The 19,977-nt window shown below is 35.0% G+C and overlaps 3 protein-coding genes across 4 annotated transcripts; 1 reads left to right on the top strand and 2 right to left on the bottom strand.

The window, feature by feature from the left end:
• Positions 1-217: 217 nt before the first annotated feature.
• On the bottom strand, positions 218-4,932 carry LOC102603005 (AT-hook motif nuclear-localized protein 10-like). Of its 2 annotated transcripts, none has more exons than XM_006342465.2 (6): positions 4,842-4,932; positions 3,927-4,437; positions 2,688-2,740; positions 2,134-2,265; positions 1,439-1,600; positions 218-835 (listed from the first exon to the last, which is right to left on the bottom strand). In XM_006342465.2, exons 2-6 carry the CDS (start codon positions 4,408-4,410, stop codon positions 590-592), a joined length of 1,077 nt encoding a protein of 358 aa, XP_006342527.1. In that variant the 5' UTR covers positions 4,411-4,437; positions 4,842-4,932; the 3' UTR covers positions 218-589. The 2 variants fall into 2 exon arrangements, with proteins under 2 accessions (XP_006342527.1, XP_006342528.1); XM_006342466.2 differs by lacking the exon at positions 4,842-4,932 and adding an exon at positions 4,540-4,661.
• Positions 4,933-6,509: 1,577 nt separating this feature from the next.
• On the top strand, positions 6,510-10,544 carry LOC102602673 (psbP domain-containing protein 3, chloroplastic-like). Its single transcript, XM_006342464.2, has 10 exons — positions 6,510-6,689; positions 6,778-6,844; positions 7,636-7,745; positions 7,830-7,895; positions 8,384-8,464; positions 8,553-8,635; positions 8,739-8,814; positions 9,159-9,277; positions 9,401-9,445; positions 10,234-10,544. Exons 1-10 carry the CDS (start codon positions 6,581-6,583, stop codon positions 10,258-10,260), a joined length of 783 nt encoding a protein of 260 aa, XP_006342526.1. The 5' UTR covers positions 6,510-6,580; the 3' UTR covers positions 10,261-10,544.
• Positions 10,545-11,285: 741 nt separating this feature from the next.
• Positions 11,286-19,052, bottom strand: LOC102602335 (AT-rich interactive domain-containing protein 5-like). Its single transcript, XM_006342463.2, has 14 exons — positions 18,914-19,052; positions 17,975-18,288; positions 17,591-17,727; positions 17,463-17,502; positions 16,955-17,007; positions 14,142-14,187; positions 13,275-13,367; positions 12,926-13,048; positions 12,768-12,819; positions 12,511-12,583; positions 12,271-12,337; positions 12,130-12,180; positions 11,931-12,023; positions 11,286-11,675 (listed from the first exon to the last, which is right to left on the bottom strand). Exons 1-14 carry the CDS (start codon positions 18,921-18,923, stop codon positions 11,571-11,573), a joined length of 1,257 nt encoding a protein of 418 aa, XP_006342525.1. The 5' UTR covers positions 18,924-19,052; the 3' UTR covers positions 11,286-11,570.
• Between the last annotated feature and the right edge of the window lie 925 nt (positions 19,053-19,977).

The following is a 19,977-nucleotide window of genomic DNA, read 5'->3' as shown; positions in this document are numbered from 1 at the left end:
CTAACACGAGTGAAACAATGATCTAACGTGCATAGCCGCCCCAAATACTATTTCAATTCCTAACTCCATACTTGTTATGTTACTCAAATCCTTTAAAATGTTTCCAAATGTATATCAAATTCTCCGTAAGTTAATTATTTTTGAAGGATCCAAACAACCTGGTTTGTGAGAAATATATCAAGACAATGGGAAAACATTTCCCTTTTCAAAAGATGAATTAACCACATAAAAAGTGACATAATTGATATTATTCTAGATCACAGAATTGCAATAAAATACACTCTAAAGTTGAAGATGGCTAATATGGGGAAGTGATCCCTAAATAGAACAAGAAAGCCAAACCATGTCCTATGATTGATGAAATACAAAAAGCTAAATTAACAAGACAGAAAATGCAGAACACCTAAGCATCAGCAATTCAACATTTCTCACCAGTTCTTGAACTTACGGTAAGAAGTGCCTTGGTCCTTATTCCTGCACAACTACGATTACACCGATTAAAATTACAACAATCCTCTTTCGGAGTCTTCTTCAGTGAATTAGTCGATGACAAGGAGTTCAATTGGTCAGAAAAGAGAGCTTTAATAACTCATTTCCAAGGCATGCTCGAGATTCCTTGCAGGTTATCGTTGGTGCATACTGGACCGCTCTGATTTAAGGGACTGCCTGGCCCACCAGATGATTCACTATAAGTGCCGCGTGATGGTGGGCTATTGGCCCCTGTCAAACCACCACCAACACCAAGATTGGCATTCAACGGAGCAGGTGATGCCTCAAAATGGTTTGCTGTTTTTGGCTCTTTCCGACCATCTGCAATGAAGCTACCTACGATAACCTGGAACAAAAGCCGTTTATTAGTGCCTGCTATGCGTACAAAATCTGTACCACATATTACTCTTAACATTTAACATACGCGATAAATGGTAGTGCGAACACAAGTGTCAAGCCATTCACCTCTGTTATTATTAGTAGGTCCTCATACCTTTGAGTGCGGCTTTCTTCTTCTTTATTTTCTTTATCCGTTACTTTTTGAATATGGTAAACCTCACACACCTCAAAAGGTCAAAGATAACTAATGACGAAATACGATTGTACTTCTTTTTTAAGTCCCCTGCCCCACACCCTTCACAAAAAAGGGATGATGCACACACATTCTTTCTTTCTTTTTTTCTGAATAATGTATGCTGCATGCTTTCGTAAAGCCAGAATAGTCTCATCCAAAGGAAAGAGGTATATAAGTAATCGGAGTGCCAAAACATAAACTTAATAATCAATGGATTGCTCATCTCGTATAGATACCAAGACCTGCTTCACTAATTACCATTTAACACTAAATCCAGGAAAGGCAGATACTGCTAATTCCGATCTTCCTTTTTGGACTTGACAAACAAAATATTCAAGCCTTTTCAAGAATCGGATGTAATATGAGAAGGCAAACCTGAACTGGTGATGCGGCAGTTAGAACACCCGCCACACAACCGCCTAAAATCCGTCCATCAGATCCAGCTAATGATACACTTAATCCACCTGTTCTGCTTTGTTGACCACCAATGTCAGACAGCATAAATGAACCAGAGAGAGACAAAATGTCAAACCGTCCCTACAAGAGGAAAAGGTCAAGCACTCAACAGTGAAATAATAGACAATCCGAAAAGAGCGATGCAGAAGAGCAGATTTTTATTTGCAGATCAGTGAGTTCTAGAAGAGACGATCAACTAATATCAGGCGCAAAATGAAGTTGAAATCAAGAATAAGATTAAAATGCATACGAACTGCATGTGGACTTTAGAAATAATAGTAAAAAATAAATATATCTCTCAAGTAGAATGAGGAAAAATGATAATTTTTTCCCTCACATCCAAGTGAGATGCCCCTGGAAGTAATATTATGAAGTAAATAAGAGACGAATTAAATTACAACAATATATTGAGGCTTTAAGGGCAAAGCACATTAACGTGTGGGCTTTAGTGAAAAAAGGGTGCTAATGAATATAAAAATTAATAAAAGTAATGCAGAAATACTACAAAAAGACATTAATTATTTGGATTTTTTTTTTTTGGGAAAAACTATAATTAACTGATGTGAGATGGAATGTGATGAGCTAAAACATGAACATATATTAAGAAGTAAAACCTCATAGGTCGCAGTTCCACCGGACGTGGCAGTTTGTCTAAGAGTCACATTTGATATTGCACCACTGGCAGATAAGATGCACACAGCCCTTGGACCATTCTGAGAAAACGACATTATTTTATATGCCACATCCTGAAAATCAGATGGTAAAGATTAGATATCTGGAAAACTATCACAAGTGTCCAAGAAAGTACAAGAATCCAAAGGCAACACAGGAATTCCAAGAGTCAACATTAAACACGTGTAGATATTTAGATCCGGGTTACAAAAGAATAGCACTATATTGGTTGGGTGCGAAGAGGAGAAGTTTCAAGGCAATTGGACAAGTAAAAAAGGGTGAAAGGGCTCAACCAGCTTTCCTAACTCAAATTCTCAGATGTCATGACAGTGAAACTGAATTATTGACGGCAAAACTAATATGGAATAGTCGTAATTCAAGACATAAGAATATTTGCTGGCAATTCCCAAGTTTCATAAGAAATTAAATGTTCTTCAAGTCATTTTTTAAAAATCTATATAGCATTCAAAGGAAATATAAAGGATAAAGAGGTAACCTCTCCTGTTTTCACAGCGATAATATGTGGTGTGAATCCAAATCCTGTCGATCCTGCAATCAGAAAATGACGTTGAGAAGTTCTATTAATGATGCTGGACAAAAAAATGCAGGATAATGTGGGATTTTACTATACAGGGCAAGTATAACATGTTCGCAACCTCCCATCCGCCCACCCAAAAAGAAGAAACAGAAAAAAAAAAAATGAAAGAGAAGGATTGGAAAATCAGCATCTATCTTCTATTACATGTGATCCAAGAGAAATCATGAAAATGCAGATCAGTTATTTCAGTAGGGCAGAAACTTCGCATATAAATTTCAAAAACAAGGGAATAGCTCATTTCTAAAATGAGGATGCAATGATATATTTTTTTAAAAAAACAGAGCTATAAATAACTTTTGAACTTTATGTGAGAGACTATTTGTAGTTCCTTCTTGAATATTTGCCAAAAGGTGAAAAAGGGGAAGAAAAAATAAAAGAAAAAGAAACATATTTAAAAAACAATATACAGAATATGATATAAGTACTACTTCCTCCGTAAGATTCTGAAGTCAGTCTATGTAGATTCATTGATCCAAATCCCATCTTTCTTTGTTCTCTTTTACTTGTCATGATTCGCTTTACGAAGAAGTTAAATTGAATTAGATTAATTCAATTAACTTTAGATGTCCGAAAACTACACAAAAAATACTATAAGTTGCAATCTTTCTCATATTAATATAATGAAAAGCACTCAAGAGTGTGGCCTAGTGGTCAATGAAGTGATTGACAGTCATGAGGTTTCAGGTTCAAATCTCAGCGGAGACAAAAACACTATGTAATTCTTCCCATTTATCCTAGTTTTGGTGGACAGGGTTACGTGATACCTGTCACCGGTGGGAGGTGATAGGTATCTCGTAGAACTAATCGAGGTGTACAAAAGCTGACCCGAACACTATGGTCATAAAGAAAAATAATGAAAAAAACATATTAAAATGTTGGTCAAATGCATATAGTTTGACTCTCTCGAAAGGAAACGTGACAAGTATAAGTGAAAAAAACATAGTAAATGCTTGTCAAAGTGCATACAGTTTGACTCTCGAGAAATGAAACGTGACAAGTATAAGTGACGGAAGGAGTACTTTCGAAATAAAATATTATACTATGACAACAACTTTGCTCAATTCAAAACATTGAAAGCAAAAGCATAAACATTCTATATTACACATGAAAAATGCTTATAAATAAATAAGAATTTACCATGATTGTCCATTTGTTGTTTTTTGCCAGATCCAGGAGGTCTCCCTCTACCTTTCTTCAAAGAATTTGGCGAAGCTGGTCCTCCAGAAAGCATTTGAGCACCAGCAGAATTACCCGGATCTCGGGGCGACAAGCTACCGCCGAGAGGACCTCCAGCAACCGGCGGCGAACCAGCAGGATTCAAACCCAATGCCATAGACCCATCCGGCCCGTATTTCCTAGGCCTCCCTCTCTTCCGTTTCATCGGCTCCGACGAATTATTGTTCAAGTTCTGCAACATCACAGTCCCAGCTCCGGCAGAACCTTCAGCCGACTGGTACGGTGGAGGGGCAAACACAGCTGTATTTTCATCTCTGTAACCCATATGCATATTCTGAACCACCGGCGTCGTTGCCGGAACATTCGCCGGAGAATTTTGAACTCCGGCAACACTGAAATGATCTCTACTGGTCATTACTCCACTACCTGCCTCAGATACCGACATTTTTCATCGATTTTTCCACAAATTCACCTGAGAAAGAACACCATAACAAAAAAAAACAATTTTTTCAGCTCCAATGGCTTCTACAAATCTACAAAATTACTTTTTGTAGCAGAAAAAAACGAAAATTACAGTTTTTCAGAGCTAAAACCCTAAAAAAGTTCATCAGTATAAACCCTAACCCTAGAAATTCAACTGAAAATCAACACCAGAAATTTTTGCATAATTGATCAAACTTAACTATAAACCCAGAAAAAAATTCAGAATTTTTTCCAAATTTTTTAACAGATCAAGCAAAAAAAAATTTAAAAAATTAAATTAAAGGTCGAAAAATAGTATCAACCATAAACAATTAAAAAAATAATTTATTTTTTCGAAAAATAAATAAATCTGAAAAAATCAAATGAAATAAGAAGAAATCTGAATTTTCTTACCGTAAATTGGAAATTGTCAAGATAGAAGAGAAAAAGAAAATATATATTTAGGGTTTAGAGAAGAGAAAAAGAAAAAGAAATAAAAATGACCTTTTTATTTTCTGAAATAATTTGTGTTTTTTTTTTGTTTGATTTCCGTTATATATTATGATGTTGATTAAAAATAAAAAAAAATAAAGGTGAAAAAGGAAAAAGGCAGGTAAGAAAAGGTAAGGCTAAAAATTGCTCTAGTACAATTATTATAATTATAGATTGCATTTAATTCCAAGACCTTTTTTTTCTCAAATTTATCAATATGAACACGTGACTTCATTTCTTTTCATTTTCTTAAATCTTGTCTAGTCATAAAAAAATCTGTATTTTTATTTATTTAGGATAAAGACACCTTATGACAAGTGATGTCTTTTGATAATAATTTATTTATAATTTTAAAAAAACTACTACCTATATATAGAAAATATGAAATAAAAATGAGTATAGCTAATATAAAATAATATTTGACAATTTGCATTTATTTATTTTTTGGCTAAATAGATATTTTATTTATTGAGGTAAATTGGGATTCGAAAGTATGAATAGAAGTTCAAATTGTTCTTGCTATATATATATATATGCGAAGGAATTTAATAATATACTGATATTTAAAGTTGACCGTCTTCAGAAACACTTAATTTTTTACTAAATTTTGTCAACATATCAACTATATGATTGACCTTTCGATAAATATGTTTAATTTATAGGTAATGTAGAGTGCATTAAAAAATAAGACCTTTGATAAATGTGTATATGTGTAATGTGCATTAATTTTTTCTTTGGTGATGGAATAAATGATAAACCAACTAGACTCAAGCTCTTCTAGAATGTAAGGATCACCTAATTTTTATTTTGTTATTTAATGTAATGAAAAAAAACTTCCAATGTTTTCTAACTATAACAACGGGCGGATTCGGCGTACAGTCAGGGGTTCATCTGAATTCCTTTCAGCGAAAAATATGAGTACTATTTATATATGGTTAAATTTATTTTTATGGATATATAGTAGATGTCAAACCTCCTTCAATTAGTTCATGTGTTCATTTCTTCAAATTTTGAATCTCCTTATTAAAATTCTAGCTCCGCCATTGTCCCTAACAAAAAGTTACTAAACTATATCTTGTATTTATTTACATATCATAAAAAGTCTCTAGGAAAATAAAAAAACGTCACACTGAACATAATATTTTCTTTGAGAAAACTGCTTCATACCTAGTTCCTTTTTTTCTTTTTCATCCGGTGTCCAGTACTCACTTCAAACAACTAATAACTATTCACGCTTACCAACATGGGTTGTGGTGCACTGGTGGGAGTGTTTCACCCTTAACTAGAGGTCTCGGGTTCGAGTCTTGGGTATGGAGAACATCATGTTGGGAGCGCCACCCCCGAATGATCCCTGCAAAGCGCGATCTAGATTTAGTCGGAGCTCCAATGTAAAAGAAAAAAAACTATCCACGCCTGAGAAATACCATATTGAATAAAACGACTTCATACATAAAACTCGAACTCAAGACATCTCGGTAAGAAGCATACCACAACTTTTGGTGCTCTTTATACCTATTTTTCAATGATAATTTTTTTTAAAAAAAAAACTGCCAGAGTGGAATTTCCAACTGTATCTATTTGATGAAAATAGCAGAAAACTGGTTGGCTGGGAATTGGATACACCAATATCTCTGCTTCTTCAAGAAAACAAAAAATAAAAAATGGTGACTCTTTCATCTTCATCTTCATCTCCATCTTTGAATCATTACCAGTATCAAGCTATTCTTCGCTTGCCACGTGTCCCTTCAATCTCTTCTAATCTTCTTAAAGGTTCAATTTTTACTTCTTTATCTTCTCTAAAAAGTAACATTTACATTAATTCATACTAATTTTATTTCATTTTTTTGAACTTGTTTAGGCCCCAAGAGAAATGGAAACTCAGTTATTTTCTGCTACAATAACACTGTGCCTGATTCAAGAACAGGGTAGTTTTTTTTACTTCCTTTGTTAACTTTTTCGTGTCATTCGAATTTTACCCAATGTAACAATAAAGTCACTAAATTTTACTCAATGTAACAATAAAGTCAATATTTTGTTGATAATTGTGGTGTCTGAGTCTGCTTACGTGCATCTTGAAGTATAATTGCTACCACTTTACTCAGTGTAGTAGTAAAGTCAATATTTTTTTTTATAATCGTGTTGTTCAGGCCAGCTTATAGTCACCTTGATTATTTTTATTTTATAATGTTGTTGTTTATGCCAGCTAATATGCACTTCAATTACTTTCACATGATACTTGTTATCTCCCACTAACACAGGTACGGTGTAACTCTATCTATCAAGGCTCAGACAGATGAGAAGAAATCACTTAGTGTTTTGCCAGACAAATTTTGTTGATAACACACAAATTGTTTTTAAAATTTTCCATTATAGTGATTAGTGGGTAAAAATATGTGACTTTATTGATATAGTAGATAAAACTCAGTAATTTTAATTGACAAAAATTATTTGTGTTTTTAGTGTTATAGGCTATAGTAGCTAAAATTCAGTTAGTTTGATGTGTTAAGATATATTTGTGTGTTTGTTGTTATCGTTAGTAAAGTTTGGTGATCGTAAGCGAAATTATCCTTATCTTTTTCCTATTGTGTGTTTTATTTCATTCAGTTACCATGAAGTGTTGTCAATTTTCGATCTGCTAGATCGATAATCAGAGTACATTTGTGAATTTCTTCTTTTGTTTACCTCATTTGGTTCTGAAATTCGAATATTTGGATAGTGAGCAAGTTAAAGGAGAATGCGTAACCAAGAGAAGAGAGCTCCTGCTACAGGCAGGCTCTGTTGCACTTTCTCTGTCCACCTTTACATCGATTGCATTGGCAGAGAACGGTACACTTTGATTAATTTTTTCACTTTGACATGCTCAGTATCCTTCAAAATGTCTACTTGGTAAAAAGGATGATGTTATTTCAGATGTCCCGGAGGATTTTCGTGTTTATTCAGATGATGTCAACAAGTATAAGATCATGATACCTAGTGGTATGGTTTTACATTCCGTTTTTTCTTCTTGAATGCAAGTATTTTAGGTGCTCTTCATAGATAAATCCATGTGTTGAAGAGAGCGCGTATGGATTATTATGATTTACAGTAGCTTTGACTGTTAATTCTGTAAGAAAATTGAGAACTGGTATGTAAAATGTAGTAACAAAAATTGGATCTTTTGTTCTTTTTTTTGGATAACCGTAGTGACTTTGGGAAACTTGCGGGCACCTTGACTAATTCCGGGGTGTCTGCTACCTCCCATCAGTACAGTTATCGAGTAACTTTGTCCACCAAGGCTTGGACAGAAAGGAAAATCACCTTTGCTGAACAAATATAGAATCTTTTTGGCTTAAAAATTGAGACAGAAAACTTTTAAATTCATTGTTCTTGGGAAGAGGTGATTTCTGTCAAGGAATAAAGAGATTTGCTCTAACGCAATGAGAATGAGAAGAAAATGATGGTAACAAATGAAGAATTACTTGCAGATTGGCAAATAGGCGCGGGAGAAGGTGATGGAGTAAGGTCACTCTTAGCTTTCTATCCTCCAGAAGCTTCTAACTCAAATGGTATTAGTTGGACATTGGTGATGGATCGATTCATTTGAGCTTTTTATTAAATTGTTGTGTATATGAACTCAATCATCTGTTGTTTCAGTCAGCATTGTAATCACAAGCCTTGGTGCTGATTTCACCAAGTTGGAATCTTTCGGGAAAGTTGATGCTTTTGCTGAGAATCTGGTGCGGATTAATCCATACCTACTTTGAAAAAAAACTCTCCATTCCTTCTTCTTTTTATGCTTTAGTTCGCGTTCTTACTTCTGTCCTCAATTATTTTTAACAGGTTAGTGGATTAGACAGAAGCTGGCAAAGGCCTCCGGGAGTGAAAGCAAAACTCATAGATAGCAAAGCTTCTAAAGGTATATGACACAATCTAAAACACTCGCTAAAACTTGCCTCGATGCAATGGTTATTTGAGGTTTACTTATAAATCAAATAGTCTGTTTACTATTGTACCTACACAATTAGAAAGTGCTTTTATGAAATGATTTTCGACAAGTCAAGAAGAAAAGCTCTCATTCCTAGAGTTTAGAACACGTAAACTTAAAATCTTGAATCCGCCTTTGCCATTTAAGAAACTAAGTGATTTTATCTCACTGAAGTAGTTGTGACTTTGCGTCAATGTTTAGGAGTTTATACTTGCACATGATGTGAGGACGTTCAATTTTTTGAGCCGTTGATAATTGTCACTCTTATTAATCAGGGTTGTATTACATCGAGTACACTCTCCAAAATCCCGGTGAAAGTCTCAGACATCTATTTTCAGTGCTCGGGATAGCAGACAATGGGATTTACAACAGACTGTATACTCTCACTGGACAGGTCAGCTAAACGAAGCAAAAAGACACGCATTAAACTTACTTGCCTTTTCATTTTTCCATTACCAGAGGACGATGAAGAGTACGATAAGACTGTAATGTTGATAAGATTTAATTTATCTCGCAGTTTGTAGACGAGGAGGCAGAGAAATATGGTGCCAAAATACAGAAGGTAACTTTAAGATCATTTTCTTCTTGTTTTGTGTGTGATAGTTTTTTGAGTGAAGATATGCATCACAAAAATGTCTATAGTATCTCAAAAGAAAGTGCCCCTCGTGGATTAGGAAGAACTCTCTTTTTCGTAATAAGTAATTGTAAACTTCGATAGGCTTTGTAAAGAGATATAGAAAAAAAATTATGTGCTTGTACGCATGAGAAACGGGATTGAAGGCGAAAGAGGTGGATTTGCCCCTCTTCCCCCTGCACGCGAGATATATATGAGGCCTAATCCAATTCTGATTCTTCTTTTCTTTCTAAGCTTGAGAGTAATTTTGAATCCTGGATTCCATAATCCCTTCTCGAACCAAACATGAATCTTTCTATTCATTTGTCTCTCACGAGACAGTGTCATCAACGACACACCTCAAGCTAGAAGAAACTTTCTATGATTATATTATACAGTTTCTGTGATATGTTGAAGTAAGTTGCATCACAATTCATATTAACTCTGTATATGTATAATTAGAAGTTGTCTTCACCAGAAATTGTCAATTTTTGCAAAATGTTGTGTAGCTTGACGGATATATTTTCACAGTTTACCTATACATACACGTCAATCTCCTTTCTAAGCCTGTTTAGTATCTCGGATTGAGTTAGATCACCAAGTTTAAGTGAGGAAAGACGGAAATACCTCAGTGCAGTGACCTCAACTGTAGGACGTTTTCACGATTTCTTAAGAAAATGTTCATTGCCTGTTCCACATGTTTGGAATCAATGTCTGAAGTTTCTTGCAATGTGCAGGCTGTTTCTTCTTTCAGATTAATATGATGACATATATAGAGAGCGCGATATCACAAATTTTGGCTTGAGCTTCTGGTTTTTCTCGTTGGTGCATGGTAAACATAATTGAGAGCGCGATATCACAAATACAAGTTCTGGTTAAGGTATATTATGACGACTCGAGAAAAACTGGAGTTGTAAGTATGAACCAGCAACTTGATCAATGTTAGAGTTAGTATTTGCATATATTGTTATATACCAAAACTGTATGGATTTTTTTGATAAAAATATGACCTTGGTGCAAATAATTTGATGCTCAAGTTTTGATTATATATTTGTATTCTCCTCAGGACCTTAAATCAGTTATTTGAGATTTATAGCCATCTTTCTTTGTGAAGAGATAAATACAATATCGCAAAAGGACAACTCAGTACACGAAACATCCCACATTCAGATAGAGTGGTATAGGCTAACCTACAAAGTGCATTCCTGTCCTAACTAGTTTTTCTCTTTCTTTTTTTGGTTTCCCACCCAGTACTGTCCCATTCGAATGGCGTACTATAGGCCGCCTATTCTGGGGTAACGCTCCCAACAGGACTTTCTCCATACTAGTTTTTCTCTTTCTTTCGTATTCGTTTTAAACAGTCTATTCCCCATTGATAGAACCAATTCTTTCTCCAGACAGCTCAAAAATGTAACACCATTCCTTTAATTTCTTCTTTTCCTGCTCCCAAATAAGCAATTTTCATCCTCCAAAACTCTACTTTTTTCTCCATTCTCAAGCAAATCTCCTCCACAATCATCTTCCTAATGTTGAGAAGAAACAGTAGGCTAGGCTTAATTAAGAAAGAAAAAGATTTTTTGGGGTGGATGGGATGGGAGTTGAGACCCCCCCGACAAATCGAACAATCAAACCACATGCAAGGAGCTTGTACAGAGAAATACTCCATGCTAGCTACTTACCAATGCTATATCGAGTCTTCAACAATGAAGGTGGTGTTAACTGATATTTTTTATAAACATCTTCCACCACCTTCAGCTTCAGGTCTGAAAGAGTACTTCAAAAAAGTATGTGTCTGCCAATAATTTCGAGATTATAATAGAATTGTCAAATGCTAAAAAGAGAGATACGTTTCAGTATCAAAACAACATACTACTCCAAGCTATGTTCATCACATATTCATCTGTCTTTGAAAAGCAATCTAAGTTTCTACTGGGGCGGCTGAAGCCGAAATACCTCCATTGCTATATCTGGGCCCTTCAAAGTTTTTGATCCACAGTATCATCAACAACAACTAAACAACTATGGCCAAGCATTCACAATGTTGGCCAACTACCACTACTCCTGCTTTGTTAACTCAGAGATTTTGCTGCTCAAAGGGCACATGAACATGAAGACACCCATGAAGGGTGACATCAGCGTTGGTCCGAAGCTGATCAATTCTAGCAGGTAAGGTGACCACCTGAAAAAAAATTATGTCAGCCAACTTACAAATGGAGAACCTTTTGATTGTCGTAGACTTCTTAAAGTGTTGTGATCAACAAATAGAAACGTAACAATGATATAGTTTTCAGATCCATTGAAGAAATATCAAGTTTTCTGCATGACAGTTTCTCTTTACCAAAGAAAATTACCAGTCCAAAAATATGCAAGTAAGGCACAGATTGAATTACTCTATCAAAGTCAAAATCAGTAAAATAAATAGCAAGGTGTGTACCTTCTTGAAGGCAGTAGCACCCCAAAGATTGTCAAGTTGGTTTGGCTGACCGGTAATGACCAGGCGACCAGCTGGATCAGATTGAACCTGTACCTATGTTTACCAAGAAATAAGGGGATTCGAGCTTTGAGATGGTGTAAAACGACGAAAACAAATTGAATGCACTTGATGGAAACAAGTAGCACGATTGGTATTATACCTCCTCTCGTGAAAGCCCAGGCACCAGTGCATAGACCTCAAAGGAATCATTCTGTTTGCATAAAATCATTACAAATCACATGAGAGAAATGGAATGCATAATCTAGAGGTTCTTAATTCTTTTGTTCTGAGAGGAACTTACTGTTTCACGAGCAGTGATTTTCACCCAATCAGCGGGGGGTCCAACATCAACAACTTGGACATCCAACCTGGCAGATGGAAAGCAATTTATCTTTACATCAGAAACGGAGGAACCAAAAACAGAGAGAGATAGAGAAATACTATTGAAGTTCCTAGTACTCTTTTTCTTTTGGGTGATAAAAACTGCTGGTGTACAAGATAAAAACATTAGAAGAAAGGATCAAGATAAAGTACGACTTACAGCTTAAATGTTTCAGTTTCTGCAGCTTTCATTGGGTGCTCCACTTCATTTTGTCCCTGGTGCTTAAGAGAACCTGAATACAACAAGAAGTTCTGCTGCGGTCACTATTCCTTTTTGATAATAGTACAAGTTAAAGCAAAAACTAAAATTCTCGGAGAGTGCCAGACTTCATAGTGGGAAATGGTGAGGAGAAAACAGCTCAATGATAGAGATATATGAAGAAGTCAAGTTGGCAAAGAATTGACGAACAATCTTACCACTAGTTTTTAGGCTCTTCGCACGCTTTGGCATATTGTTGGCACTCCTGTCCTATAAAAGAATGAAAAACACCAAAATTACTTGTACATCGCAATAGACAGGATCAAACTTAAGAAAATCAATGCCCGAAGACCTCTACAAGGATTCAGCAGCAGACCTTTACAATTGGCTCAGCAACCTCACCATAACCAAGAAGGTGTTGCTCCTGCCAGCCTAGCCTACAACGAGCAGCTGAATCTCTTACTGCCCTTCCTGATGCAGAAACTTGGTAACCACTTCCCTGCAGAATTACTTTAAATAGTTCATATTTCTATATATATATAGATATACTACAAGGCTACATTAGTTGATTCGACATTTAGATGAAGTAAAGACCATTAGTCGAAATACGTCGATAATTCTAACTACTTGGGGTAATAGGCTTCCCCATATATCAATTAAAATGTGTACAACATACAGCAGATGTGAAGATACATCACATAAAAACAATGTAAACACAGCTTTACCTCATTGTCAACTCCCGAAGAACCAGGAGGAGGAGGAATAGGAAGTTGAAGCTCTCTGTTTTGTGTCCTATGCCTTTCATATTGTAGAAGCAACTAACATACAGAGAATCATGAGATAATAGAATGTACAGAAACAAAAAGTAAGAGACAGATAAATTTTTAGAACAAATTCTATTCAAAATCACCATATAAGCATAGATGCACGGAGATGAAGTTCTTTATTCAACTTAAACATCTAAGTTTGGCATTTCAAAATGTGGAAAGCTAAACAATTTATTGTCCAGCTGCCATCTCACAGTGATATAACCAATTGCAAAATCAAAGATGTAATGAAACCTACTTTAAAGAAGAAGAAAATCAGAACCACAAAAATGAAAAGAAGCAAACACAAACTATTCAAGTGACTTTATAGGCCACAAAAGATGGGCTGTTAGTAAAAGTTTTCTAAGTTGATACTTCACAAAGCACCCACCAATTTTTTTGATAAGGTTAAAGAATTTGTTAATGATTGAGGAAAATACCGTATACAAGCCGTATACCAAGAAATAGAGAACCTATACAAAAATATGGTCCTCTACAAAAACATTCAATCAACTATACAAGCAGAGACCTCATAGGTGCACAAAAAAAAAACTAGAGATAAAAGGTTAATCCTTACATTTACAAAATCAATTTCTATCCCTTCAAACACTCTCTCCCTCTCCTTCCATACAACCCACATAAAAGATAACATCGCAAACCACCTACCCACTAACAAGGCGACATAATTCAGTTCCCAGAAACTCACCTACCAAATATTAGCAGCATGGTGGACAGTAGTTAAAATAAGCTAATAACTATCAAAGGAAGAGAACTTCAGGTTATTACCTTCTCATAGAAGCCGCGGAATGTCCAAGATACAGTAGTGCAAGTCCTGAGAAAGAAGATTATCAGAGCCCCAAAAAAAGCATTTAGAGAAAGTCGTATAATAGTAGATAGAAGGCATTGGCATTGTCTTATACATTCAGTTGATTATCATTCCAGTAAATTCTTATCTTATTTGAGCATCAAAAGATATCTTTCTCATTACAACCCCATTCTTTATTCTAAGTTACTCATCTAATTGGAGACATCAGACATCGACACTCATTTCACATTGAGCAAATCTAGCATAAGGAAGTGTCCCGTCAGTATCTCATAAAGTCTAGACTCCTTACTCAGAAGCATCTGTATATATTTTTAGGCTTCAAGTCCCTGCGTGCTTAAATCCAGAACCAATTGCCACCACTCAGATACGTGTATAAGATCCCTGGCCCTCTATATTTGACCAAGACTTAACAGAAAGAAAGATGCAACATTCCTTGGGTATGTTGTTGTTTGTTGTTATTGCGGTGTATCTTTCTTAGCACTTATAGCCTAAGTTGCTCGGACTCGGTGCGGGTGTCCGATACGGGTGCAGATCTAGATGTTGGATCCTTCATGATAAGATTCGGGGATATGGATCCATGTAGGGATATGGGTGCGGGGATTCGCCTAAAAATAATTAAAATATCTAAAAGAAGAGTTAGAAAACCTAAATGATGAGATATTACGGGAGAACTTGAGGAGAATATGGAAGGAGATTAACGGAAAAGGAGTGACATAGAAATTTCTAGATAAAAGGTATATCATTTTCTTCAATTTCACCTTAGCTTTTGTATTGATTACAGACAATCATTAAAACTGTCCACACTTACCACATCTATTTTGGTCAAAGCACCTAAAATCGGTTGACCAAATTGGACACGGATCCCACACCCATGTCGTGTCGACACGGCTGTGGCACCAAAAGTGAAGAGTCCGAGCAACTTAGCTTATATCTTGATGTTGGAATCTATGTTGTTATTTTGCAAAAGCACTTCATGTTTTCTTCGTATTTTCAATTTTAGTAGTTTTATACTCTCTCCGCTATAAAACGAATGCCTCTTTCCAAAGTTACCAAGTCCAAAGAAAAGAATGCCTCTTCCCTTTTTTGGCAATTCTTAATTTTAACGTGTCACAAGTAGAGTCCGAGCAACTAAGCTTATAGCTTGATATTGGAATCTATGTTGTTATTTTTGCAAAAGCACTTCATGTTTTCTTCGTATTTTCAATTTTAGTAGTTTTAATACTCTATCCGCTATAAAAAGAATGCCTCCTTCCAAAGTTACCAAATTCAAAGAAAAGAATGCCTCTTCCCCTTTTTGGCAATTCTTAATTTCAACGTGTCACAACTCACATGACATGTTCAAGACCACAAGATTAAGGACATTTTGGTACATTCTACGCATCTTTGTTTATCTAAACTCAAATCTAAAATGAACCTTCAACCTAAAATTCTTATTTGAACAACTTTTTATTGTCATTGATCTATTTTAGTCATTACTAAACTAAAATAGCTTACTCAATCTCTACAATTGCTTATCCATATGCTATTATGAGTTCAAGACAGGCCGCTACTGTGAAATTGGTAGACGCACTGCTCTTAGGAAGCAGTGCTAATGCAATTCGGTTCGAGTCTGAGTGCCAGCATACTATCTTCTAAAAAGGATAAATAGATCTTATTATGAATTCAATTCTCGATTTCCATTTAAAATTATGTAATTAAGGGACTCTTCTTTTTAAAGTCTTTTTATGATATTTTCAACCTTGAGCATACATTAACTCATATTTCCTTTTCGATCATTTCAATTGTAATTGTTAAAAAGTCCCACATCTGAAGAAGAATGGGAAATTGGACTCCTTATATGGACTTGGACAAACCTCCCCTCATGAGCTAACTTTTGAGGTTGAGGGAGACTCATGTGTCATATCTTTATATGGTATTAGAGTTACACTCATCCCAGTTTGTCGTTCACCGATGTTGGGTCCCCATTTATAATGGTTCACGCTCTAGTTGAGGTCTGGGCGTACGGGGGAATGTTAAGAAATCACACATCGGAAGAGGAATGAGAAATTGGACTCTTTATATGGAAATGGACAAACCACCACTCATGAGCTGGGGTTGAGTTGCGTCCAGGTGCCATATCTTTACAGAAATTACCATTCATTTGATAACCTTTTTAGTCGATGAAATCGTAAAACTATACGATTCATCAGAAAGAGGCAATAGTTGCTCTTTTCTATAAAACAAGATTATGTTACTCGTTGGATTTCTTCGGGACATTTCCCACTAAGTGATTTATATGAATCATTAATTTTCCTTTCATGGAGTTTCTCCCTAATTCATATAATTCTGTATTTCGAAAAAATTGTTATAATTTTAAGTAAAATAACTAGACCAAGTGTTATTTTGATCCAAGGCTACAAGATTCAAAAAAAATATTTACTTTTTAAAGTCTATGTCTAGTCAAAACCAGACAAACATTTGAAACAACGGGAGTAGTTATTAAGGTTTTATACACTTCATGAACAATTGTTCTTCTACCACCTTCTGATATACTGTTCTAGCAACCAAGCAACTTATTCCTCTCACATGTACTCAAAATATATCGTAACATTTCACATCCAAAACAACAGAAATAAACTGCAAAATCTTTGCACATCATCAGTAAAACAATGACAGACAACATCTCCCTTACATAGTATATATTGGGGAAGTTGATGTTTGACGAGTAAAGGAGAAATATTCATATTAAGTTGCCAGAAAAAACAGAAATAACCAGGCCCAACTAAATGCTCACTTGGGGGGATTAAAGGAGTCTCCCACTTGCCTCCATAACTTGTATCCAGTTACCTACAGAGACAAAGTAGCTTAATAGTACACCATCAAAAGTATGTAGGAATAACATAAAATTCATCTCACAGACTCACAACATATTGCATCATTAATTAATCAACCTAGTAACAGAAGAAAATACACAACCACCGCTTGAATTTTTTTAATTATACTATAAAGTATGGAGCTACATTGCTTATTTCTTAAAAATAAATTAAGAATACCCTCTCTTACAACTCGAGGTTCACACTGTGATATTTGGAAAGAGAAACATAGCCCTCCAGGGATGCTTTACACACGGCTGTGTGAACAAGATCATGGTTAATCCATAAATAATTCCTTGACTTAATGCACTCGATTGTTGACCCACTGCTTCTAATTAGCTGAGGACATTTTGGGGAAGTGACTAATATCCTCTGCAGTTCTTGATTCAATTAAAAAAGTAAAATACAAGTGCAGAATAAAAGGCTTACCCGATCATAGCCACCTAATCTGATCACAGATCTCCATAACCTAGCACGAAGAACATGACAAGATATAATACGTACCAGGAACAAGATGAAAATAAAAAGGCTTAATGATAAAACCATGATACACTTACTTTAGGCAATTAAGCGGATGACCATAAAACTTAGGTAGTTTAAATTCCATCGCCTTCTCCCGGTAAAAGGTGCCTAGTTTTCCTATAAATGCAGCTTGATCCTCAGGGGAGCCTTCATCATCCTCACCATCAGCCATCTAAAATTTGAAAACAAATTATCATTTTAAAAACAATTGCACACATGCACACTATGTAAAAAAATTGGCTTCCAACAATTTCACAATCATAACAGCAGCAAATCCAAAATATTTCTAAAAATATTATTTTATCCCAAGTAAAAGAGAAACCAATTGGTAAAAGTTTAGTACTTGTAAATGAATTATTTTATCCCAAGAACCAAATAACATAGCAAAGATGACTCCAAAAGTATATTAGAGTATGTACCATTGCATAAATATTCGCAGATGCTTCCCCACTATGCTGTCCAGCATTTGCAGTTGAAGGATTGATCAGAAACATTGGACTAGCTGGTTCTGGCGCTTTTCCAATAGAAGAATCCGTAACTTCGATTGTCAAATTCGGAAACTCGTCCGACCTAGCATCACCATCAGTGGTAACAGTCGTAGCATTTGTCTTCATCTGAGGGTCCACTGATTTATCAACCAGCATATTATTCCCATTCGGAATGACCTCATAGATCATTTTCTCACTCTGATGAACATCATTCACTTCTCCTTCACCCTTATCCATTCTGACAACTAGTCACATGAGGCAACATATCATATTTATCAAATTTCGGCATTCTAATACTCATCACCTAAAGAAAAAGCACCCAAAAGAAAAAGGAAAGGGAAGAAATAACTTCCAAAAAAAACTGATATGAATCACTCATTCCACTAGTTATATGATTCTCTACAAATTTCATACCTTTATTTCAAATTCATTTTTTTACAAGAAAAGAAACTTTTTATGGCCAATCGTGTTTGTTTTTTGGAGTTTATGCGAGTGCTTTGGAGTGAAAAAAGTACTTTGTTTTTCAAATTCTCTCAATTTTCATGGCCAAACTCCCTCATATATAAAACCTATTAGCAAAAGCATGCATTCCTCCACACAAACACACACAAAAAAAACCTAACCCTAGTTTCTTCAAAACAAAATTGAGGATACAAAAACAAACAGAAAAAAAAAATTGTTTTTCATCCCCGTATGTTAACTCTAAACAGAATGAAAACTAACAAAAGGTCCTCCCACCGATCAATTCACCGGAAAAAAAACATCAAAACTTCATCCACATTACAGATGTGTTTAGTTTTATCATTTTTTTCAAAAACAGAGCAACATTCAACAGATAAACAAGTAATGCCGGTGAGTAAAAAAACTTACAGGAATCCATCAAATTCAGCAACAGGTAGAAATCTGCAATCGAAATCGGAGGTTGATGAAGCAAAGTAGCTTAACAAAGAAGAAACGATCGTGAGCTTTACCCTCCAATGGCGGCTTTTGCTTCTTCAAATATTTTTGGCACCAAGTAACTGAAGAGTGTGAGTAGGATATGAGTTAATTCCTTTGTCTTTATGTGAGACTTTTTGAGAAAATGACTAAAATGGTACTTAATTTACTAGTAATGTTTTATTTTGGTCTTTTTAATATATTTTAGGAATAATTTCAATTATATATAATAAATTAGTAATTAGTTTACCATAAATATAGTCATATAATTAAAAAATCATTGAAAGTATACATTGATTATATATATAATAAAGTTTGTTAAAAGTCATATAAAGTATATAATGAGTATTGGCTATTTAATATAGTGTATCTATACATGACGATATACTCAAAAAATTAAATATAGTTTAATTATATATGAAGTATACATTGACTATTTAATCTCGATCAGCTCGAAATCACCTCTAATAGTATCAAAATTTAGAAATGAAATTCTCTCGATATTTTGAGTCTTTTGATATATAATTCACTCGAAACGATTCACGTTTGCGGTACATCAAATTTTAAAAGAAAAAACAACAAAGAAGAAGAAAACGACACAGAAAGAAAAAGGAAAGACGATGCGGAAGAAAAAGAAGGAGGAGGAGTAGGGATGGCAATGGGCGGTGCTGGGTGGGGGCAGGGTGGGCTGAGCTTAACCCGCGCAAAATTTTTATGAAGTATACATTGTCTATACATGAAGTATACATTCACTATTCAATCTCTGTCAACTCGAAACCACCTCCAAATAGTCTCAAATTTTAGATATGAAATCATCTCGATGTTTCCAGTATTTTGATATATAATTTGCTCGAAACGATTCATGTTTATGGTGCTTCAAATTTTAAAGAAAAAGGAAAACACAACCAAGAAGACGCATTAAAAGAAGAAAGAAGGAAAAGAAGTTATTAATGGCAAAACCAGAAGGAAGAAGAAGAGCATAAGTTTTGGCCAATTTT

This window comes from Solanum tuberosum, unplaced genomic scaffold (assembly GCF_000226075.1).
Source record: "Solanum tuberosum cultivar DM 1-3 516 R44 unplaced genomic scaffold, SolTub_3.0 scf00034, whole genome shotgun sequence".
In the NCBI taxonomy this organism is placed as follows: domain Eukaryota; kingdom Viridiplantae; phylum Streptophyta; class Magnoliopsida; order Solanales; family Solanaceae; genus Solanum; species Solanum tuberosum.
The sequence above is the reverse complement of the archived record's forward strand: the minus strand, read 5'-3'. Positions and strand labels throughout refer to the sequence as shown.

Excerpts from the sequence above, each read along its gene's own strand:
- LOC102602673 (XM_006342464.2), top strand. The coding sequence starts at position 6,581 with ATGGTGACTCTTTCATCTTCATCTTCATCTCCATCTTTGAATCATTAC. Across the intron at positions 8,636-8,738 it reads ATGCTTTTGCTGAGAATCTG|GTTAGTGGATTAGACAGAAG; the intron begins GTGCGGATTAAT and ends TATTTTTAACAG. Across the intron at positions 9,278-9,400 it reads TGTATACTCTCACTGGACAG|TTTGTAGACGAGGAGGCAGA; the intron begins GTCAGCTAAACG and ends TTTATCTCGCAG.
- LOC102602335 (XM_006342463.2), bottom strand. Across the intron at positions 17,503-17,590 it reads CATCCGCTTAATTGCCTAAA|GTTATGGAGATCTGTGATCA; the intron begins GTAAGTGTATCA and ends TCTTCGTGCTAG. Across the intron at positions 14,188-16,954 it reads GACTCCTTTAATCCCCCCAA|GACTTGCACTACTGTATCTT; the intron begins GTGAGCATTTAG and ends CTTCTTTCTCAG.
- LOC102603005 (XM_006342465.2), bottom strand. The coding sequence starts at position 4,410 with ATGTCGGTATCTGAGGCAGGTAGTGGAGTAATGACCAGTAGAGATCAT. Across the intron at positions 2,741-3,926 it reads ACAACAAATGGACAATCATG|GATCGACAGGATTTGGATTC; the intron begins GTAAATTCTTAT and ends TTCTGATTGCAG. Across the intron at positions 2,266-2,687 it reads TCGCTGTGAAAACAGGAGAG|GATGTGGCATATAAAATAAT; the intron begins GTTACCTCTTTA and ends TCTGATTTTCAG.